This window comes from Carassius gibelio, chromosome A16 (genome assembly GCF_023724105.1).
Source record: "Carassius gibelio isolate Cgi1373 ecotype wild population from Czech Republic chromosome A16, carGib1.2-hapl.c, whole genome shotgun sequence".
In the NCBI taxonomy this organism is placed as follows: Eukaryota; Metazoa; Chordata; class Actinopteri; order Cypriniformes; family Cyprinidae; genus Carassius; species Carassius gibelio.
In genome coordinates this window covers 18858130-18882673 of record NC_068386.1, presented here as the reverse complement: position 1 = coordinate 18882673, position 24544 = coordinate 18858130, and the positions used below count along the sequence as shown (strand labels likewise).

General features: G+C 37.3%; 1 protein-coding gene across 2 annotated transcripts; it reads left to right on the top strand.

The window, feature by feature from the left end:
- The first annotated feature begins 1063 nt into the window (after positions 1–1063).
- Positions 1064–24433, top strand: LOC128030828 (non-homologous end joining factor IFFO1). 2 transcript variants are annotated; one of them, XM_052618857.1, is made up of 9 exons: positions 1071–2695; positions 9121–9181; positions 9622–9717; positions 11907–12047; positions 14018–14205; positions 14305–14425; positions 18098–18187; positions 18639–18769; positions 18940–24433. In XM_052618857.1, the coding sequence occupies exons 1-9, from the start codon at positions 1701–1703 to the stop codon at positions 19010–19012; spliced, it is 1896 nt and encodes a 631-aa protein (XP_052474817.1). In that variant the 5' UTR covers positions 1071–1700; the 3' UTR covers positions 19013–24433. The 2 variants fall into 2 exon arrangements, 1 of the variants encoding a protein (XP_052474817.1); XR_008187973.1 differs by lacking the exon at positions 18940–24433 and having other exon boundaries at positions 1064–2695; positions 14282–14425; positions 18639–18692.
- The last annotated feature ends 111 nt before the right edge of the window (positions 24434–24544 follow it).

The following is a 24544-nucleotide window of genomic DNA, read 5'->3' as shown; positions in this document are numbered from 1 at the left end:
GAGGGTCCTGTCAGGACAGTGCAGCAGTCCGGTGAGCAACCTTGGATACTGCAACCTTAGGACATCTTAGAACGAGAGAGAGGGAAGACGGTGGAAAGAGAGGTGAATTTAGAGAACCCACTTCTAACAGCTTGTTGACAGCATCAGCATAGTTCATAATGCAGTTAGTTAGCTCAAAATATCTGTTGTTTTAGTTAATAAACAGTGTTAACATTTTTTTATTCCATTAGTGTCATCCAGTGTGTGATTTTACACACTATTTTGCACCTATTAAGTCTCACACTTGTTAGGATTTTTTTTATTATATTGAATATGTCCTTTGTATTTACATGACTTGATCCTGTGTATTTATTTATTTATTATTCTCTTGTGCACCTGAGCAATTTATTGATTTACTTATTCCATTTATGAGGGCACCATCCAGTCCAAAGTATGTTAACCTTATGTAGTGTTCGTGTGTCTGGTGGACCAGCTGCATTTTGGGGTTTTTAATTAAATACAATTAAAAAAATATGTTTAAATAATCCACAGATGTTTACTTCATCCCAATTACAAGCAATATAAATAGCATATATAGTTGATGTTTATTTCTTTACCTAGTTGCTGGGGCAGAAACACAAAACTCACACTTACACTCACACTACCTCCCACACACACACACAAACCCATACTAATAGCAGACACAGACAGTAGGAGGACAGAGTACACCTCACCTAAAATAACCACACTTTTATTACCCGGTGGACCCAAACATCCTGTTTGTAGCCTAATATAAATGTGTAGGAGAGTGTAGAGTGATTTGTTTTGTTTTGATGTATGTTCTTCACACAATATGAGCCAAGACCAATGAGAATGAGTTTGAAAAAATGAATTAATCGTATAATATTTCTATTGACAAAAAGTGAAAAGAGGTCCCACAGACAAGGGTTAAGTGACTATTTCTAAATGAATGTGAAATGTTAATAAAATTAACAATGGTGAAAATACAATGTTTATATAGTAGTTTCCAAGTAGATAGTATAGCCAATACGTACAAGGACTAAGCTATTTGTTGCAGATATATGACGTCAGCATTGCTTTGTTATTATGATCCATGAGGTAATGTCTTTTTTTACCGTAAGAACCACTCTTAGACAAACACACAAGGAAAACGGGCAAACGGAGAGCTGTTATTCGCCTTCGAACAGCGACTGATTATATATAAAGATAATTCTGCGCCAAGTCATCAACCAAACATTATTCTGCGGCTCTGGAATATTCCAGTAAACAGACACAAGCCGAGAGCTGCTGCTGATATTACGGTAGATTCGTGTCTGCACTGAAGCGCCGCAGAGACTCAAGTATATTCAGGTTTTCAGGCGGGGGAGCCAGCCACAAGACATTCGTTTGGACCCATGTTAAACGTATTTCGCTGGCGTTAGTTGTTATAATATTCTTTGCCTGTCTGAATAATGTTGCATGTTTTATAATTAGTCCATGTTTTGCGCACTTATCGGTTGCTGCAGTGAGAGCCGCTTCATCTCCATCAGCGTCTAGCCCTCGTTACTTAGCATTTGTGGGCAAGCTGCGATACTCTTATCTCGTTAGATAAGGCTTAAACGAGTTATATGTGGACATCGCCGTGTCACTGGGTCGCTAAACACCACTGAGTTTTGAAATCAAGCAGTTAATTCTTTTAAGAGTCAGGCATAGCTGTGTTCATGCCCGATCTGCAGCGCTTCAGTTTTCCGTGCCGTAGCATGCATTCTCCTCTCCATCATCATTATCAGCAGCAGCACCAACAGCATCAGCATCCTGAAGGACCCGGTCATCCCGATTCTCCCTCCGGTTTGCTCCCTGAGGCTGCTGTCCTAGGAGCTCCTGACCCATCCTCGTTTTTCCTCGGGGAACAACCCAGCCCTGCTGGCGTCCCCCAAACCGCACTTGACCTCACGGGATCCTCTTATCTGCACTTTAGTCCATCCCTCCACTGGTCCCAACCTCCTCCACCTACAGCAATGGCATTGAGGAACGACCTGGGATCCAATATAAGTGTCCTAAAGACCCTCAATCTGCGGTTCCGATGCTTTCTGGCTAAAGTGCATGAACTGGAGAGACGCAATAAGATACTGGAGTTACAGCTACAGCAGGCTTTAGACTGCAAAAACACAAGTGGAGGTGTGGAGGACGGAAAGACCAAAGAAGTTGGCGTGCAGACTGGGTTTATTGGGCATGTCGCTGTCCGGCCTGGGTCTTTGTCCTTTCAAAACACCAACAACTCTGCTAAACGACCCACTACATTGTTAATGCCTTCTCTGACAACTGTCCTCAAGCTTGAACCCAATAAAGCTGACGATGAGACCACAACTGACCCAAACACCAATAGGAACCCAACCATTATGGTTAGTCTTTCAACACCCACCACTGAGCCCGCCTCGGCCAACACCAATAACTCCAACAATGCTCCGCATGTGAGCAGTGTTGGCACCGGGACGTCTCCCAACCTTCCCCCTCGCTTCCTCCCGGGGACTATCTGGTCCTACAATCACACCCGTAAACTGGGAAGCGGGTCAGAGACTCGGGTCACCAGTCCCGGAGTGTCGTGGGTCCACCCGGACGGCGTGGGGGTCCAGATAGACACCATCACCCCAGAGATCAGAGCACTTTACAACGTCCTGGCCAAAATCAAAAGGGAGCGGGATGAGTACAAGCGAAGGTGAATATGGAGAATATAGATGCGTTTTTGTGGCTAAATGTTTGTGAATGAGAAAGATGTTTCTGTGTTGGGTCCATATGACCTTAAAAAAAAAAAAAAAAATCATGCTGGCTTTAAATCATGATTGCTGCCAGTCTGAATGACCTCCTGAGATCTAGAAACTATTTTGTTTGTTCTTTCTTAATATATGATATAAATGTTCAAATTGTAGCTGACACTGATAAGCCGGCAATTGTTATGGCTGAGCACTGATAATTAAAACTAAATGAATAAATAATACACTAAAACTGCCCTTATGAAACAAAAATATATTGCAGTATATTGGAAAATATCATGTAATATATTAGGCATATATTCTAATATATATATACATTTTTTCCAATATATTGCAATATATTGAAAGCGGCAATCATTTGTATATTTTGCAATATATTATATAATATATGTATCATCAATAATATTATTAAATGTATTCAAATATATAAAATATTAGAAAATAAAAAGGGAAAATAATATATTACAATATATCACAATATATTTTAAGAAATATATTGGTAAATATATTTTCCTTTCGTAAGGGTGGTTTAACACTGAACACTGAAAATTCAGCGTTGCCATTACATTTTAAATATACATTTTAAATAATAAACAGTTATTGTGAATTGTAACAACATTTCACAATATTAATGTTTTTACTGTATTTTTGATCAAATAAATGCAGCCTTGGTGAGCATAATAGACATTTTTCAAAAACAATGAAAAAAAAAATTGTCAGAACGTATTATACTAATTATTCCCAACGTTTGAGCAGTACTGTAAGTTCAAAAATAAGGAGTTGAACAACTAAACATTGAACATCTGAGATGCATGTTTTAATTCAAACCTGGAAATGAAAAGATTGTGGGATAGATAGATTTTAATTTGTGATCAAAATGTATTAAATGAGAAAAATTCAAACGATTTTCACTATAGAGGAATCAGGCTGCATACTGTATATTGTCAAATCTCAATGGCAAAGCCTTATTTCTGGATCCCAGGAGGATAAGACACCTGCACGCTGGGTTATTTCAGTTCTGCTGCTGACTCGCTCTGACCTCTGATATCCCTGCTGTAATGCAGAGCAGACTGCAGACACAACCTCACATGAAGTGGTTACTTTTCAAACCTAAAAAGGCTCGACCCTGCAGGGGTTCAAGAAAACAACAAGTAATATTGGTCATGAAAGAGAGCAAGCTTATGCTTTTGTGGGATAAAACCGACCATAAATCATATACTTCATCTGCTAGTAGTCATGTGCAGAGACATGAAGTATATATTTCAGTCCTTATTTCTCATGACTGCTTCAGTTATTTGAGCAGACTATTGGATAAATGTGAAGGTGATATGAAGAGGTTTTTAGGATGGGTGGAGACTGGGCACTGTTACATATACCGAGGGATTTTAGTAGTTTCACAAAGCTAGAGGTGAACATGAGAAGCAAAAGCAAGGAAGATCATATGTACCGTAAATAGTCGATAGGAATCAGCTGGAGGGGAAATAACGGCCGTGTTTCTCATAAATGGTGGTGTTCAATCAATGTTACAGCTCTCTGTGTCCAGACCTGCAGCAGTGGGAGCTCCACAGTCCACCTGCTGTCAGACACGTACTGTATAGCAGCTTCATTTAGGGCTTGGACGGACTGTCGATTTGCAAACTCATTACAATCTGTTGACTCATCAGGACAGGTCAGAAACTGTTGAAAAGCAGAAAAGTCATTTTGGCTCTCTCTCTTAAACCCCTTTGCTCTCCAGAACAGATGTTATCTTGGGTTCAGCGTCTCGCCGTCTGACTGCTTCACCATTTGCTCTGGTTTCAGCTCTACTCAGACTTTCTTTTCTAGATGTATGTTTTGTTTTGGCTTTCTAATTTAGTAAGCGATCTTTTGCTGTCTGTGGCTTTTATCCTCGAAAGGGTTTTTCTATCTATGATATAGCAAAAAAAACACAAAAAAAATCGTGTTAAAAATAATCAAAGCATGTTTCCCGAACTCTTTTTGAACACAATGAAGAATGATATTGAATTAAAAAAAAAAAAATTCTTCTTATGATCACCAATAATTCTGTGATTAAAAATACAGTAAATCATTTTATTGGAACATTGTGAAATAATATCATCATTTTAAATAACCGCCTATTTTTATATATTTTCAAATGTAATGTATTCCTCTGATGGCAAAGCTGAATATTCAGCAGCCAATACGTTTAATTAGTAAAATAAACTTCTTTAGCCTTTAGCCTGATTATTACGTAATATTTTTTTTGTAAAAACTGCCATACATTTTTCAGGATTCCATAGAAAATAGAAAAGTAAAAACAGCAATAAAAATGTCATAAGAACAATATTTATTTGACTTTTGTGACTTTATAAATGTCTTTAATTAGTTTTGCTGAATGATCGTATTCATTTTGAAGTTTAGAATGCTAGTGTTTATGGCCAAAAGGATCTGGACACCCTTTTCTAAAAACCTAATGCTACACTGAAAATCAGCTTTGTTGTAACAGTTTTGTGAAATTCTTTTCTGTCCCAAGATAGCCTGGACACAAAGCAGTCCATAAAGAAATTGTTGTGACTGCAAACCAGGTCCCATCACTCAACGTCAGTGCCTGACCTCCCTGATGACATTTTCTTCTTAAATATTTAATTTCAAAAGGGTGGCAAGCACATTAATCCCATTTGCTTCTACAGATTTACACTAGATGTTGAAACAAGGATGGAGGGATTTGCTTCTAATCAGACCGGAGAGTAATGGGGCCTGGCTCACAGTCTGTGTTCAGATCCTAAACAATCACACAGTTCATATCCACAAATATGACAAAACAGTCAAAAACAGCTACATTTGCCAATGCATTATTTAATGAAACAGTTAATATAAAAAATGATGCAGAGGAACTTTTTATTTATTTATTTATTTCACTTAAAAAAGAAAAAACTATTATCAGAGCCGGTTTAAAACATTTGTCTCTTAAAGCTGGGATACTTGCAAGTCCTGACACATACTGTTCAGAAGTTTGGGGTGAGATTTATTTACTTATTTATTTATTGAGAAAGAAATTGATACTTTAATATACACATTAACTTGATCCAAATATGTTTGTAGCATTTACAAATGATTTCTATTTCAAATAAATGCTGTTCTCTTTCTATTTTTAAAAGTAATAGAAATTTTTTTTTACAAAGGTTTACACCTATTTTTAACAGTAATATGAAAAACGTTTTCATCAAATCAGCATATCAGTACAATATAATACAATGATTTCTGAAGGATTGTGTGAAACTGAAGACTTTGCCATCACAGGAATAAATGACATAAAATATGTTAGAATCTAAAACAATCATTTTCATTCGGAATAATATTTCACAATATTACTGTTTTACTGAATTTTTGCTCAAATAAATATGGTTGAGCATAAAAGATTTCTTTCAAAAATATAATGCAAATCATACTGACCCTAAATAAAAAGCGCATTAGATTCGCATTAACATTTCTGAAATTAAACACACTTGCAATTTGTATAATTTGTCTCTATCTAAGATGCTCCATTACAATCAGCCACAGCATCCAGCTGCAGTGATGGATGTTATATCTGCATTGCAGTACATGCATAAGGACTCAGAGAAGCAATCTCTCTCTCTCGCTCTTTCTCTCTCTCTGTTCTCTACTGGCTCCTGTTATCTGTCGCTCCCTCTGTAATTGTATGTTTGCACCTTGAATTGGCAGTAATGCATGGCCAAAAAACTAACCTTGCAGTCTTGTGAGGAAGTTTAATAAATGTAGAGGCTGCTGCAATGCTCTGAATGTTAAGTAGCTTTACATAAGGACAGGGCTTGTTTGGTTCCACGTCACTGCACTATACTACTCTACTAGACAATATTACTGTTGAACAGCCACACAGTAAATTACTGTAGGGCTGACTGGGCTGATGGAGCATTTAAAAGGACTGAATGGATGCAATCATTGCACTTAAGTTGAGCTAGCATACACACAAAAAACAACTACTCTCTAAGATTACACACACACACACACACACACACACACCGAATGTCAGTATTTTTTCCTGTAACAAGAGTAATACAGTAAATGTTTTGCATTTGTTTCTTCCCGCTTGACACAAGATCTTTCCTAGCAGCATTAAATTGTATTTATTTGATATGGATTTTAGTATTTAAAAGATTAGTTTGCACAAACAAGAAACTTTTGCCATCGTTTACTCACTTTCATGTCATTTATCATGTGGAACATGAAAGCAGACGTTTTGATGAATGTACTGGTTGCACTTTTGCAAACAATTACAGTGAATGGAGGCTGAAGCTTTTATGCTGAAAAAGAAAAATAAAAGGATGTAAAAAGAAGGAAGGCTTTAAATATTTTGAAGAAGTTGTGTTAGCCAGCTTTTTCTTTTCTTTTCTTTTTCTTTTTTTAGCATTGATATTATATGTTCCTGTTTTTGGGACACAAACAGGGATGGATTTTTACATTCCCTTACAAAATATAAGTTAATCAAGCGTGTTTTTAGTATAGTTCTTTTAAACTAAAAATGGGAAAGTATGCTTTTAGTTTACTTTTTATGTACTTCTCAGAAATGGGCTTTATGTACTCCTCAGAGATTTACTTAACATGACATTTAAGTGTACTTGACTTATACTTACAAAAAGTATAAATATATTTGAGCTATACTCCTAGAATTCGTGTTTTAATTTTTTTTTTATTGTAGAGGGCACTAGTACACATCTTCTGCATAGAATTTCCCGAAAAACACAAGTGAAAAAGAAAAAAGTAACAACAGATACTAACACATGTAATCTAATAGATCATCTGACATGTAACAGCATCAAAACTGTAAAGTTATGGAATAAAATATCGACTAAGAAGAGGTAATATTTTTTTCTTTTTTCAGCTTTTTGTTCAAAATTGTATTTCTTTATTTATTTAACTTTGCCACATAAAAAAAAAAAAAAGAATGCATGACGCTAGAATAAACTGTTTTTGTTTTCAAGCAGATACCGTGTTCTTTCTTTGGATGTTTTGTATGTTCAGATATTCATACAACAAAATATATAACAATTCAAACCTAAATAGGGACATAGTAGTATACTTAAAGTATGATGTAGAGATCCCTTAAAGAAAACTTCTGAGTACACTTGCTGTATAAAACTACTAAACAGTTTACTGTTTACTGAGAGTATACTTCACAGTGTACAAAGTATTTAACTAGTAAACTATCAGTATACATATAAGTTCACTTTTAGTATAATTGCAGCACAAACTACAAACATCTACTAGTTAAACTACTTAAAAGTATACTTTTATATACTAGAAAGTGGGCCAAGGAGTACTGAAACAGTACACTTACAAGTACACTACTGGAACCCTGATATTTGTGTACTTGCTACATAAAGTATACTTTAAAATATACTTGAACTTTACTTAAATATACTTAGTAAAATAAACTTGAAGTATACTACTTTTTGGTAAGGGTAGACATTCTAGGAATGTGCTTTTTTTAACAAGTCCCAGGGGGCCCAAGTCCAATAAATGAATAGTTATTAATTCTATGGGATACCTACAATAGCAAAAGAACCAAAACTAAATAAGACATTACCAAGCAAATTAATCGAACAAACCATACGACCATTTTTCAGACAAAATTACGTTTTATTCTCTACGAACAGCACACTTTCTTTCTCCTGCTCTTTCTCATAAAAACTCACACACATACAGAATGACTCACAGTCCATCGCACGCCCAGATCAAACACGTCCACAGAAATTAGTCATAAAGTTCATAAGATAAAGTAGATTTACAACTGAAAAGCTACATGACATTTTATCAGCATGGAGGTAAAAATGGCACTGTTCTTGAAGCAGTTAAGCTTACAGTTTCTCTCTAGTCACTAGTTTGCATATTAAAGGGATACTTCTCTCATAAAAAAATTAAAGTTTTGTCATTAATCACTTAACCCCATGTCGTTCCAAACCATTAAAAGCTTCCTTCGTCTTCAGAACACAATTTAATCTCTCCACATCACTCAAACTGCCTACGCTTGTGTCAGCCGCGCCACAAGGATGTGCTGTTTTCTTTCAAATCAATGCATAATACATATTGAAACAGCACATCCTTGTGGCGCGGCTGACACAGAAGTGCAAATGCAGTTTTGAGTGATGTGGAGAGACACAGAGGCTCAAGTCTTCATTAGTAGCTCTAAATCTAAATTATGTTTTGTAATCAGTAACGGGATTCTGGCATAGAGAACACTGTAAAGATTTCCATGGATTAGAATAGGGAAGAGGGGCCCAAAAATGGATGTCATGTATGTATGTCATAACAAGAGGTAAATCTGGATACAAACAATAATGTTGGTTCTGATGTTCTGGTTTTCTGTTCTCAGATGGGAAGAAGAATACACCATGAGAATGGACATGGAGCAGAGAATGAATGATCTACACGAGGTGAGGAACACCTTTTCAAGCCAAAAGATCGCCTTCCTTTTTTTGCATTGGTTCAATCAAAATACATTAAAACAGTAACATTGTGAAATATTTTTATAGTTTAAAGCAACTTTTTCTATTTTAATACATTTTTAAATATAGTGTATTCCTGTGGAAAAGGCTGAATTTTCAGCAGCCATTATTTCAGTTTTCCGTGTTACATGATCCTTCAGAAATTATTCTAATATGTTTTTTACTTTCAATTCTGATCAGTTGAAACATAAGAAACTCCAGGCGATTAATTTCAGCTTGAGACTTTTGGAATGTTTTACTTTTGGGATCAAAATTTAAATACGTTTTCAACAGATTTAAACTGTCAGTGTATAGACATTTAAAGGCAACGATTATAATAATCATATATACTAATATGTTATATAAATATAATTTGTGTATGTGTGTAGGACCTACAGGAGAGTGAGGTGTGTCAGGATGAGTTGACTCTCCAGGTGAAACAGCTGAAAGCTGAACTCGTGCTCTTTAAAGGCCTCATGAGCAATGTGAGCAGCAAAACACTCTCAGTCCACTCTAACATAGTTAGGAAAATTATCATCTAAAATTATATCATTTACTCACCCCTCATGTCACCCCAACCATACTCCCTTTATAATAATACAATAAAACTATCATTTATTTAGTTAATTTTATGTGCTTAATTTATTTAATATGGACTTTACATCAAATATTGAATGTAAATTAAACAAAACTGTCCTTGCAGATAATTAATTAAATAAAAGGCCAATTAAGTGAAACTTGGGAGGACACTTTCATGTTTCTCAACAGACTTAACTACACTTCCAAAACAAATGCTCTTTGTAATAATGTCAAATTAAAAGATTTGAATTTATTATATTGTAATAATTTGTTTCATGTTATAAAGAACTAAACTTATACTGATGTGTACTTCTTGACTAAAATACTAAAGCACATTTAAAGTACTTGATTTTAACTTTACTTATAGTGTGTTATTTAGTATTATGTTTAAAATAGGATAGCTCACCCTATAATGACAATTCTGTCATCATTTACTCAGCCTCATGTTGTTTCAAACTGTGTGAGATTCTGTTGAAAACAAAAGAAGATATTCTGTACAATGTTGGTAACCAAAAAAAGGTTGATAACAGCCATTGACATCCATAGCATTTTTTCCCCCATACTGTAGAACCCCAACATAATTTTTGGCTGATCCATCTCTTTCATTTAATTTAAAAGGTACTAAATTACAACTTCATCATCTCAAATGTGTAATTGCAAATATATTTAAATAATTGACATACAAGTTTCGATAGAAATGACATTGAAATATATTTTAATATACCGTTAATACTTCTACAATCAAAATAATTTTGAAATTACATATAAAGATGTATTTAAAGTAGCTAAAAGCTAATTGCATTTAATATTAATTTTCCATTCATTTAGATGCATTTTTGATTTAATTGTTCTGAACGTAAATATAAACACAAGGTATTAGGTGTTAAAGCTGCGGTAGGGAACTTTTGACGCTCTAGCGGTTGATAAACAGAACTGCTTGCGTCTTGCGGAAGAACATTGTAGCCGGAACTACTTTTCTCTGTTTATGTCTATGAAGAATCACAAAGGTACTGGGTTACTCCCATACTCTAAAATAGTCTGAATATAAACACTTATTATAGGTGCACCCTAGTGATTCAGGACAAGCTAAAAACACGGTTTGGAAAATGGATTCATGGTGTACTCGCTTATTATATACATTTTTCTACATTTTGAACACAAACAAAGTTATGGACCACAGCTCTGATTGGTTGTTTATTACCGGGAGTGCATGACTTTCTGCAAATGGCAATAGGACCACTGGGAGGAGCCAGAGGAGCTTGATTTTTTTCACAGATTATCTGTCTCATATTCTACTGTCAGGACATCATGACAGGTTTAACAAATATGTAAAAAATATATTTTTACAAAAGTTCCCTACTGCAGCTTTAAGATCATATTGGTTGACTAGCACTAAGAGCAGCTCTAACCAGCAGAAACCAGCAAGGTGATTCATTCAATTTATGATGGTCTAAGCTTTGCATTACAGCCATTTGATTTAACTGCATTGCTCACGAAGAGTTCAAATCAACAAATCACACACACTCAGGGGTTTGTTTCCGGCTAGCTCATAAACAACAGGGTGTTTCATAGCAGCTACACTCATATCACTCACGTTTTTTGAGAGCAGACACAGTCATTGTCACATTTTCTGAAGAAATGAATGAGCTTTGTGCCTTTGTTCACATAAATGCTCATGCGTGCATGCACCGAGTACACTTAGAATTTCCCACCTCCATATTTTCCACTATTAGCACTTTATTTAAATCTTTTGAATGTGATTCATGGAAATTTATTATCTGAAAATGAAACATTACCATCCTATGTATCAATACCTTTCCCAGAAATGACATATCAGAGTACAAAGAGTTAAAAATAGCTTGTTTTGTGAATGAGTTTAATACATACATGTTGTTCGCCGTAAATGCAAGGAACGATACAGACATCAAAGTTTGCCTCATTGTGAGCCACAATAGAAATGCCACTATGGTTTCAGTTTCATATAAGTTTAAACTCCAGCATCTTGAATATTAAATAGATTACCTAGAAATGTGTTGTTATTAGTTATCTAATTATTTTTGTTTCAAATGACACACAAATACCCACGCAAATACAGAACCTGTCGGAGCTGGACAGTAAGATCCAGGAAAAGGCCATGAAAGTGGACATGGACATCTGCAGACGCATTGACATCACAGCTCGCCTGTGTGATGTCGCCCAACAAAGAAGCTGTGAAGATCCAATCAAGATCTTTAAGGTATTCACACACTCCCACATCTGCACTTCCTCATTTTTCTGTTACTCAGACATTACAGTTATACTATTTTAATCTCTACTGTTGATATGTGCTGGTGAAATTTATTGGTGCTTTGTAATAAAAATAATAACAAATCAAAAATTCTTACAAGATGATAAAATTGCTTAAGGATCAAAATTTCATTAAATATGACAGAGGCTTTGAGAATTCAAAATTACTATTACATTCAGAAACCACTGTTAATGATGCAACATTACAAAGTCTGCAGCTTTTGGTAAATGGTCTTCCCTTTTTTGATAAACTTTTAAATAATATGTAAATCAAACTGCTTTAAACTTTACTATATATCATGGCACATTATTTCTAACAAAAATGAAATAATTTACAAAATTAGTAAATTAGTAGACATACTGTTTATCATAAGTAGACTGTTTGAGAAAGAAAAATACCTTTTGCAAGTATAGATATTGAACTTTTTTTGCCCACTTTCTGTTTCATTGTGGGCTGATTTTAACTAGTTTTGTATACAAAATTCTTAATTCTTAATTTTCGACATTTTCCCACAATATTTCTGGAATACAAAATTACATTATAAATATTTTAATTATTTGACAGTTTTATGATTATTAAAACAATAATAAATCAAAAGAATCCCTCAGACACTTACTTTTTTGTAATACTGCTCTATATTGGTGCAATATGTTACTATGTTATCACCTAGCTCTAATCTGTTAAATATAAGGTATAGAAATATTAAGATATTATCATAGGCGGATGGTGAACCAGTCTAGCCTGGCTAAAAGCAGCCTAATCTATTAACTACTATGTCTTTTTAGGCAAGAACCAGACATGGGTGTCATGTAGGCTAATAAAATATGTTTAATGTGATTGAATTTGTGTTTAATGTGATTACAATTTAATTACAATATTAGAAATTTATAATTATATAACGTTTCCTTCCCATGGTTATTCAAACGGGGTATAAATTCTGTACAGAAATGACATTAACATTAAATTTGTCCTAAATTCTGTCCTAAAAACAAAACAATTGTTATAATGACTGAAGCTGTCTACACGGCAAATTAATCTCGTACTTACATTGTACGTACATTTTCAGTTTGTTGTTTATGATGAGAGAATTTGCGGAATTCAGTCATCGAACATGCGTGCATTTAACAAAGCTGATGAGTTTCAGCGATGACTCATCTGAACGCCTCTGATTGGCCATTGCATTCCTAAGCTCAACAGAATCATGTTTAATTGGTTATAATGCGCAACACTGTAAAAACACCGAAAATGAAATACGGTGCAACATGAGCATGTTAATTTAATGCCACAGTCAACACATTCTATTCATTAACACTTTATTAGCAACAGACATATTCTATTTAGTTTGTTTGTTCAGGGGCATTTTTGTCCAATTTAGTGGAATTTAGTGCCGTGGCCAACCTTACACATGCTCCGCCTATGGATATTATAAAGATTTAAAATTTGATATTCTATAAAGCTGGTTAGAAAGAATGTATACTGTGAAAAGCGCAATACAAATAAATTTAACTTGACCTGTTTTCAGCACAAATCTAACTAATTTGTGCTTAGTAAAAGAGCAATTTAATGCCTGATGATTCTCAAGTAAATGTGTAGTTTTCAGTTTCAATCTTATTACTGGAAAACAAACCAAAATGATTTTCTGCACTGAATATCATCTATAATCTTGTAATCTTGCACCCTTGTAATTCATATGACATACCAGCCCCCACCCCCATGTCACTGACTCAGCTACTGTGAGTTTCTGCTGATGCCAGCTGTAGTGTCTGAGACAGAGAACTGATGTCTATTGCAGTATGGGTAGAAGAGCGGAGCAGTCTAACCTAAAAATCTTTTTGCATGTTTGTTTCAGTACTATGTTGTGTCAGATATGTTAAGGTTATGAAATGCCCTCACCTTTTTTCTTTCTCTTGCCATCTCAGGTTCCCAGCCCTCAGAATGCCATCACCTCTCGTGCCCGCAAACAAGCCTCACAACCTGCCAATGGCAGCGAGACAGATGAGCCAGTCAGCACTTCTGAGAGTGATGGAGGTGGTGTGCGAGAGGATGAAGTGTGCACCCCTTCAACCCTCCAGATCAATGAAGAAATGCAGAGAATGTTGACCCAACTGTGAGCGATTAAAAATGCTTTGCACTGTTTGGTCAGACCTGTGGTTCCTAACTGTTCTTTTTACAGTCTATTGTAGTAACTTAACCATGTCTTTGCCAGGCGTGAGTGTGAGTTTGAGGATGACTGTGACTCTCTGGCTTGGGAAGAGACAGAGGAGACGCTTCTTCTATGGGAGGATTTCCCAGGATGCACTTTAACAACAGACACCAGTCAGGGGGAGGTTAGTGCACTGCATTCTAGATTCAGTCTGGTCTATATGTGGTTGATATTTGTGGTTGAAATACAGTTCTTGTAATTCTTACTACTTCCACTTCCATATACAAGAGACATGCCCATGCACATACAGTATAAGCTGAAGTCTATAAACAAACATATCCTCACCCTCATTTAGTAAACATGTTTTTGTACATATGAAAATTTACCCATGATTAATAGCCTTTTAAAATATTCAATGGTTCATATAATAAAATGTATTTTTCAAACTTTTTTAATGAACATTTTCCAGTTCTAAAAATTAAACAGGCTGTTTTGCTACAGTAACTTTAACACTTTTATGCAAATGACCTCTGTTATGCTTGGCAAGCTTTGGCAATTCTGCAATTGACCTTGATGTCAGTTGTCACTGCGTGGGAGAGAGTGCTGCCAAGGTATGTAAATTGGTCCACTGCTTGCAGCTTCTGTCCCTTCACTGTAATGGTGGGCTCCTGGTGTTGGGCTTTCAGACCTGGCTCGTGCATCACTTTGGTTTTCTTTGTGTTAATAAGGAGGCTGAAGTTGTCGCATGCTGCTATGAATTTGTCCATGCTGGCTTGCATTTCCTGCTCTGATCCAGCATACAGGGCAGAGTCTTCAGCAAAAAGCAGGTCTAGCAGTCTCCTTTATCTTGGTGACACCCTGGAGTCTTCGCAGGTTGAGCAGTTTCCCATCTGTCCCATATCTCAGGCTAACTCCCAAAGAACTGTTCTGAAAGGCATCTGAAAGCATGGATGAAAACATCATGGTGAACAGGGTCGGTGCCAACACACATTCTTGCTTGATGCCATTTGAGATGGGAAAACCTCTGAAGCTTTTCTGTTGTCCAGAACATGAGCCATCATGCCATTGTGAACCTGACATCATCAGAATGAATCTGTCAGGGCACCCAAATTTTAACATAATGCGCCACAGAACTTCGTGACTGAAATTGTCAAAAGCCTTGGTGAGATCCACGAAGATGATGCACAGTTCATGATTCTGCTCTTGACACTTCTCCTGGAGCTGTCAGGCTGTGAAGATCATGTCCACCGTGCTCCTTAGGGAAGCTGCACTGTGTCTTGTGTAATAGACCCTGTTCCAGGTGGTCAGTCAGGTGATTCAGCAACAATCGTGCAAGGATCTTTGCTGCGATGGACAGCGGTGATATTCCTCTATGATAATTGCAGACTTGTCGATTTCCTTTCCTATTATAGAGGTGTACAGTGGGCGAGTGAGTGAGCTGAGTGAGTTTGTCGACAAGCACTGCACCACCAGCCTTATAGACTTCCACTGGGATTGTGTCAGATCCTGGGGCCTTGCCACTGGACATCTGGCTAATGGCCTGCAAGGTTTCAGTCTCTGATGGTGGGACATCCAGGCTGTAGTTGATATCCACCTGGGACATTCTGCCTCATCATTAATGGAAGATGAGCGGTTCAGTATGGATTGGAAGTGCTCAGCCCAGCACTGTAGAGTCAGTCTTCTCAGTAATGACAGTTACACTGAGTCCAGTATAGGGGAGATCCCTGAGGGCTGAGGTCCATACAAAGATCTGAAGGCTTCATAGAACAGTTTGGCATCATTTCTGTCAGCAAACTTCTGGATTTCATCTGCTTTGGATCTCAACCAGGAGTCCTGCATCTTGTGAAGCTTTCTCTGTATGGTCCTGCAAGTGTTAATGAAGGCATTTTTCTTAACTGTTGACGATGGGTCGTTTTTATGAGCATGGTGAAGGCGGTACTTTTCAGCAAGTAGGGCTTTGATCTCTTCATCGTTTTTGTCAAACCAGTCCCGCTGTTTCCTGTGTGAGGGCCAAGAACCTTTAGTGCGGAATGCACAATATCTCAGAAGCCTTCCAATTCATTCTCAGCAGTTCCCTTTAATTGCAGCTCTGAGAGTTGGTTGTCAAGATCTTCTACTAGTGAAGCTGCTGTGTTGGGATTCTTCAGTTTGCTGATATTGATCTTTTTAATCACAGCATTGTTTCCTTGTGGACGTCTCTTTAGCTTGATGTAAAGGCTTAATTTTGAGATGATGAGTCTGTGGTCAGTCCAACAATGAGCACTCGGCATGGCCTTGGTCACCCTTACATACTGTCTGTCTTTCCTCTGCACGATGACATTATCAATAAAATGTCAGTGATTGGAGCGTGCGTGCATCCAGGATGTCTTTTTGTGAGTGTACAGGCGGAAGATGGTATTGGTGATGATCAGATAATGAGTCAGACATGTCTTCAGTAGAAGTAGGCCATTGCTGTTACATTTGCTGATTCCATTTTTGCCATTCCAGGCAGAGTAATCGGACCCTAATCTCAGTCGCCAAGTAGAATCCATTTCACGGATGAGAGTAGTGCATCGAGATGTTCATAAAATGTGTTCTTTACTTCATTCGTATTCGTCATTGTGGGTGTGCACTGATCGGTGTGTCATGCTTTCCACTCGGTAGTGGGAGATGCAGTGTCATGAGTCGGTTGTTCACACCATTAGGAAGACTGGTAAGTTTGCAGACAAGATCATTCTTAACCGCAAAGCCAACTCCAGATTCACAATGTTCATCACTGCTGCATCCACACCAGAAGAATGTGTAACCTGCTCCTGTTTCTGTGAACTGACCATTCGTTGGCTAGGCAAGTTTCACACAGGGCCAGATTATCAATGTTAAATCTTGCGAGTTCTCTTGCAACCAGGTCTGTTCTTGTTTCTGGTCGAACTGCTGAGGGTTTGTCTTGAAGCGTGTGTACGTTCCATGTGCCAATATTGAGTGGTGTCACCTTACGTTTTGTTTGAAGTTTTGTGGTATGCTGGCCTGGTTTCTGTGAAGCAAACAATGTTTATACTACAGAGGTGAGCAGTGTGGTCCTAAAGGGAGCTGCTCAGTCACTTGAATCCAACCGAATCCAGCTGGTGCTTGGGTCAGCAAGAAGACGACCATTAGACCTGAGCGTGTGCAGGTCCGCGGCTACAGCTTCCAGTGAATCCATACCTTCTGCTTCATTGCTCGCCGATCGCCACAGAACTTTAAGGTTTACAGGAGTTGGAGGATGTCAAGATGTCAAGACTAGCAAGTTGATTTGGGTTAAAGTGAAGGAGAAGTACACATAGTCAGCCTCACTCTCTTTTCCCAGAATCCATCTTGCTCCAGTCGCAGGACTAAAGTCGAAACATTTGGAGATGGGCTGGGTGCAGTGGTTGACCAGGGTGTCTTTCATGTCTTGCCGTTCTCTTTGCATACCACAACGCTCGCAGAAACCACCTTCATGACCATTGGTCCTATTTTGATAGGCCTCATCCACTCTGTCCGCCGGAGTCTGTCTTCACATGTTTGGGACATACCAGCTCCTATCTCGCCAAAGGTCTATGACCCAGCGGCTACCCTCAACCTGGTTTGGCCAGCCTGTCTGAGCTGTTGGGGGGTGGTTCGACATTAAACATTACTGACATTAGTTAATGCGATGTTGGCTGGAAGTGTGTTGCATCTCATGGCAAGCTCAAAGGATTCAAAGTGTTTAGAGTTTTCCATCATCGGCGTCATTAATCTTTTATTTTTTCACCTTGGTAAAAATCTCTTCTGCTGGTGAGTGCTTATGGTTCGGTATGAGATAATGTGTTTGTGGGCTTTCTCTCCCTCTCCCTCTCTCTCTCTCTATCTGTCTGAACAGGAGGAGTGCCTGGAAAAGGTGATTACGGACACAGAATGTATTTTTCAGAACAGGGAGAAGGAATATCAGGAGACTATAGACCAGATAGAGGTAAAAAGTTTACATTAACCACCATTTTACTTTACATTCATGCTTTATTCATTCTGATGATTCTGATTTGTCAATTGCAATACTATGTTAAGCAAGATAATCTACAGTCAGCTGATCATTATCTCAAAATAAACCCTTCTGGGGTTTCGGAAAAACACCCTGACAGGATTCGGCTGCATACATCGAGGCATTCTTGTTTTAGAAAAGCAACCGTTATATTGCAAAGAAAGAAATTGCAGTATTTTTCACCTCATGTGGGATAACAGTTAATTTTATAAACATTGAAAAAAATTAAAGATGCAGCTACAGTAGTAAATCATATATTTTACGAGTAAATATGACTGTTTCATTTCATTCTAACTGGCTGTTAAGTGGAAAGTGAATAAATGTACATATGAATGTAAATATAGAGGCCAGTCAGCCCAGTCTTATGCAGTCTGTTCCTCTGTAGTTGGAACTGGCCACAGCAAAGTCAGACATGAACCGTCATCTGCATGAGTACATGGAGATGTGCAGTATGAAGAGAGGACTGGATGTGCAGATGGAAACCTGCAGGAGACTCATCACTCAAAGTGGAAACAAGTATGCAAATATTAATATTCACAAACATGGGCTTTTGACACTTAAATCTGTTAACTTGGTTATTCGTAACCCTGCTTTATATGGTTGCACTCCTGATTTTGAGATTTCACACTGTACTTTTATAAACCACAGATTTGTTTTTTCTCCTTGAATCTCTTCTTACCATACAGTGAATCCACTTCTCCTGGACCTGGAGGTGGTACAGATGCAAACGGAGAAGCAGACAGAGATAAAACCGAGTAAGGAGGAAGATAATGATACCATCAGATCTGAAGAAGGTGTTTGCAAGAAGAAGAAAAAGTGCCCCTCATCTGTTCATGGCACCCATCATCAGCCCTTCTCATGTTTTCTGTCCAGTCACTGCCTCTAGTGGTGGTAAATGGAATAAAATTGTGTGTTTTCAGTGTACTGTGACATTTTCCCCTGTGGTTGTGCAGAGCAGCTTGACTGTTTTCACACCTACATCCTTTTAAAAGATGAGAGTCCTGTCAACATTGTTAGCTTTTATCTGATTTCACCGAGCCCATCCACTGGCGGGTATCGATCATGTTTTCCGATCTGGTCCCCAAATGTCTGAGTCATCATATTTTCAGCACTGAATACAATGACTTTTGTTTTCATATGTCTGGCAGAGAATCACTGACAATGTTTTGCAAAGTTTCCATTTCCTAGAGACTTCAAGGGGACATTTGCTAACTTCTCGTTGCCACATGTAACGTTACGTGCCACTGCAAGCCGTGGGTCAGTAGGTGTGTTGTGCTTCCTGTCTGAGCTGTTGTAAATACTCGGCTGTTAATGCAAGTGAAGGGTGGAGGTAAGTGTAGCCTGCACTTCCCCCATCTCTGTGCTCAAATTCACACTAAACATATGATATTTCATGTTAACGGTATTGTGCTGATGCCAGGCTGTTTCGAGTCTCGCTGTATGCGCTCTTAGAATAATGAACTCTTTGACGTCCTCTCTTGCAGGTGGAAAACATGAGTGATAGGTGAGGTCAGATGAGCGAGATTTGAGATTGTTTTGGCTCAGAGTAGATGTCAGAGCGTTACGCATGTAAAATTTTATGTTATTTCCTTTCAACTTTTCCCCTCATTTTTCGTCTTTGACATCAGCAATATTGAGTCTTTTCCTCAGCTGGTAGAGATATATTTCAGAAAATTTTAGTTCATGAAAATGCTGTATATATAACGCTGCTGTAGCTGTGAGACCTGCTTCAGTCCATAAAATATCTAGCATTTCAAAGGTCTTTCTATTTCAGATAGTAAAACCCTTCCCGTATAGTTCTGGCATTTTTCTGTTTCGTATCCTCTTAGCTAAGACCTTGCTGCGGGTTGATGCAAAGATCTGTCTGTTTGTCTGACCAGTTCTTTTCAATGGAAACTTTCTTGTAATCCAGAGTAAGTGATAAGGGGATGTGAGTGAAGTCCTTTAGAGCAAATTATTTTCATACTTTAACAGTGGATTCTTGATCCTTGGGAGTTTTTGAGAGCATCCTATCTTGTTACAGTAGACAGGTCTTCCAGTGATCCTTTAGAAAGTGAGATCCTGATAGGTTAAACTCATTAACTAATGATCTTACTAAAGACCCCATTAAATATTTGACAAACTAATATTATTGTTAGTATTATTTGTATGTTAATCCTTTTCTGCCTGACAGTTTAAAAAAGAAAATTGTGACTTTGTTTCTTGTAATTGAGAGTTAATATCTCAACGTTGCAACTTTATTTCACATAATGGTGTAACGTGGAGGTGTGACAACGGAGTTGAGGATCCAAGTATAGGTTTTATTTACAAGAGTGGTCAAAACAGGCAGGGCCAGTCTACAGTAAAAAGGTATAATACAGGATGAGACAAAAGAGTAATCCAAAAACCGGCGATGTTCAGGGCAGGCAGCAAACAATCAGAGAAAAGGAAACAGTCCAGGGTCACAAATCCAGGCACTGGACTTGACAGTACTGAGAATACAGAAGTTGCAAACTATAATTATTGGGCATGGTGGTGACGCTGTCACTGGAGCTTGCCGGTTTTAACATTATTTAACATTAAGAGTGTTTTTTTTTTTTTTTTTTTGGCGGGGTGGGGTGGGGTGGGGCAGCATAACCGACAAGCTTCGGCGGCTGTGAAGCTTGGTCTATCACAGATCAATACACCTTCCAATCTGGTGATTGCTACTCCAGTTATCAAGCCTGTACATGTAAAAGCAGCAACAGCAGATACTATCCACATCATGGCTGCCATTCCAGAGTCTCATCCCATCATGGCTGATGTTCCAGAGGCTCGTGCCGTCATGGCCACCTTTCTTGAGTATTCCATTCAAACTCTATCTGCCATGGTGGTCATCTGCTCCACTTGGGTATCTTCGGTCCCGTCTTCTCTTCTGTAGTGGTCCTCGGCTCTGTCCTGTCTTCCTCTGCCAGCTGTGTTTAGCCCTAGTTCCTGTGTTTTCCACGTTCCTTGTTTTCTTGCCTTGTTTTTTTAAAAGTGGACTGTTATCTTGTTTCTGATTGTTTGCTGCCTGCCCTGACCATTATTTGTTTCTTGGATTACTCTTTCATCTGCCCTAGATTATACCTGTTTGCTGTTGATTGACCCTGCCTGTTTTCACCACTCTTGCAATAAAGCCTGCATTTGGATCCTCAACTGCATTGTCATGCTCCCCACGTTACAGATGGCTAGGTTATATCTCACAATTGTGACTTAGTTTGTCTTAATTAAAATTTTTCGTCTCATAGTTGTGACTTTACTTCACATATTTGCAGCTCTATATCCTACATTTGCAGCTTTATGTCTCAAAATTGGAACTTTAATTTGAACTCTTTGACGTCCTCTCTTGCAGGTGGAAAACATGAGTGTTGAGTGAGGTCAGATGAGTGAGATTGGAGATTGTTATGGCTCAGAGTAGATGTCAGAGCGTTACGCTTATTTCCTTTCAACTTTTCCCCTCATTTTTCGTCTTTGACATCAGCGATATTGAGTCTTTTGAAATTGTGACTTAATTTCTCACAATTATGAGATTGTTTCTTTAAATTTTGACATCTCACAGTTTTAACTTTGTTTCCTATAATTGCAACTTTATGTTTAATTACATTGTTTCTTTAAATTTTGACTTCTTATCTCACAATTATAACATCTTTCGATTTTGACGGATAACTTACAGTTTTGACAAAATATTGCTTATATTTTGTGGCAATTCTGATACCAATTAGAAGCACTGCAAACAACTGAGCCATTGTTCATTTACATAATTGTTTTATTATTTTAGTTTATTTTTTTATATTGTTTCGCAGCACTGTGCTGAATTATGTGTGTAAGACTATGTATGTATGTGTATATGAATGGAGTGAGCACTCCAGGTTTCTGCAATGAGTAACTGGTTCTTTTCTACAGCAAGTTACTTATTGCTTGTTGCTATAAGACCTTAAAACAAAAGTCTTTTACTTTTGACTTCATATCTCACAATTACAACTTTTTTATTTCGATTTTGACATATCTGACAATTTTAACTTTTTCTGTAATTTCAACTTTCTGTCTCACTTAATTTCTAGTACTAGTTCTAGTGACTTCATTATTTGACATTTTGTCTCATGATTTTGAAATTATATCTCACAATTGTGGATTTTCATAATTATGATGTCATGTCTCATAATTGCAACTTTGTTTCTCATAATTGCAACTTTATATTTTATATTAAGATTTGTTGACTATTGCTTAATATTGAGTGTGAGATCTTGATGGGTTTGGTGTATTGGATTAGACCCACTGGAGATCTAACAACCCCATGAAATATTTTAATGAACAAACTGTCTTTTCTATCCTCCTAAAAGGGTGAGATCCCAAAGGGTTAGATTCACTGGAGAATGATCTTTCAGTCATTTTCTTGAGCAATATATTATGCAAATGAATGTGTAATCTGATTCTAGGCTTAGGTTCTCAAGAACCTCACATGATTCTTAATAATCTTCTCTTCTTTTGGAAGAGCACTCTCTAATTCTAATCAAACGCCCACAGGGACTAATACTGTAGTTCCAGAACAAACCGACTTCTTTTTCACTTTGTTGGTCATTCATATCTGTAGTCAAATATGTAGTCTGCATGTAAACCACAGCTTGGATTAAAGAATAGAGACTAAAACTCTTTGACAGAGACATTTTGAGTGCCAAATGTGAAATAAAACAATCAGGAAAGACACTTCACACGGTGAAAAGAAAAACCTCATGCTTTTGAAAACATGGTGCTGTACATCCAGCATGTAAATTTCCGCTGTAGAAAATCAAAGAGTGAAAGCTTTAATGAACATATTTCAGTACGTATCACTTTCTATGCTCAGCCGGAACAGAATTTAATCATTGAAACAGTATGTTATGTACCATCCTCTGGTTGTTTTTCTTTTTATCTTGTTCTTTTTTTTGCATACTGACTGGTGAACAACACTGTGTGTCTGCCTTAGGTTTTTCCCTCTTACCACTGTGAAGTTCTGATGGGGTTTTGCTGATTTATTGTGATTTTATTTCTGTCAGCAAGTTATTTCATTTAAAAATGATGTTCTATGAGTACGTAAAAAAAAAAAAATTGTTTGAAAAAAGAAAAGAAAAAAAAAGTCCCAGACAAATAAAAGGATGAGCTTGATGATAAAGTAAAATCTTACAATTAGATTTTGAGGAAAGGCTTTGTCTGTCTGTGAACTAAATAATGCTTCGCATATGTTTTCTGTCACTTCTGCTACCAAGAAGCACTGTAAACATTGTTCATTCACAGAATTATTTTATTATGATTTTTGTTTTAGTTTATTTTTTTAGATTGTTTCGCAGCACTGTGCTAAACTATGTGTGTAGGACTATGTATGCATGTGTATATGTATGGAGTGAGCACTCCAGGTTTCTGCAATGAGTAACTGGTTATTTTCTACAGCAAGTTACTTATTGCTTGTTGCTATAAGACCTTAAAACAAAAGTCTTTTATGAACAATTCAATAACCACAAATCTGGTCTTGTATGAAAAGGACAATAGACAGTCAGGAAAATGATTCATTGGAACTGACTGAATTTTTGGATATTCCAAATTAGCAGCGGCTATAAACTATGTATAAACTCCACACAATATCTTAACCAAAATCACAAAAAAAGTGCTTTAAAAGAATGCTTATTGGCAATAACTGTATGAATGCAACGATACTGTAACCTAGAAGAGACAAAGGGAGAGTTGTGTACGCTCCAATGCTGGCTATGCAAGCAAGTCCTGAACCTTAACAAGAGAAATACAACATTTGAAAAGATCGCTTGGGACGTCTGAATGATTTCATTCATAGCATCTCCGTGTCATACTGTAACATCTCACAGGAATGAATCTTGCTTCTACTATGGAATTGTATGGATGTTTCTGTTTTAGGGACATCTACGGGTTCTCTTTAAATTTGCACATGTGCCACTGGTTGTGGATAATCAGATGCTGTCCAGTGAATGTTTTGCTCCAAGGACCCACCCGGGGAGGAAAAGGACCCCGACTGCAGCAATGGCACATGTGTATTGTGATTTAAAGGGGACTATATGTATATATAAATATGTGTATGTAACCAAAGGCAGAACAGGAATTGCTCGCTTCACTGAAAGTGTACAAAAAGACCGGAGCGTTAAAATGATTTCAGAATAAAGGTTACTGCTGAACTCACACATTGCGAGGAGTGGAGTTTTTGTGTCATGATGTATGTGTGTGTGTGTGTGTTTTTTTTTCTTCTTCATTCTATAGGTAATTTTTTCCTCTTAAGTAACTGCTGTTCTG

Coding starts and splice junctions, on each gene's coding strand:
- LOC128030828 (XM_052618857.1), top strand. CDS start 1,701: ATGCCCGATCTGCAGCGCTTCAGTTTTCCGTGCCGTAGCATGCATTCT. Junction 14,206..14,304: donor CAGAGAATGTTGACCCAACT/GTGAGCGATTAA, acceptor TGTCTTTGCCAG/GCGTGAGTGTGAGTTTGAGG. Junction 14,426..18,097: donor CAGACACCAGTCAGGGGGAG/GTTAGTGCACTG, acceptor CTGTCTGAACAG/GAGGAGTGCCTGGAAAAGGT.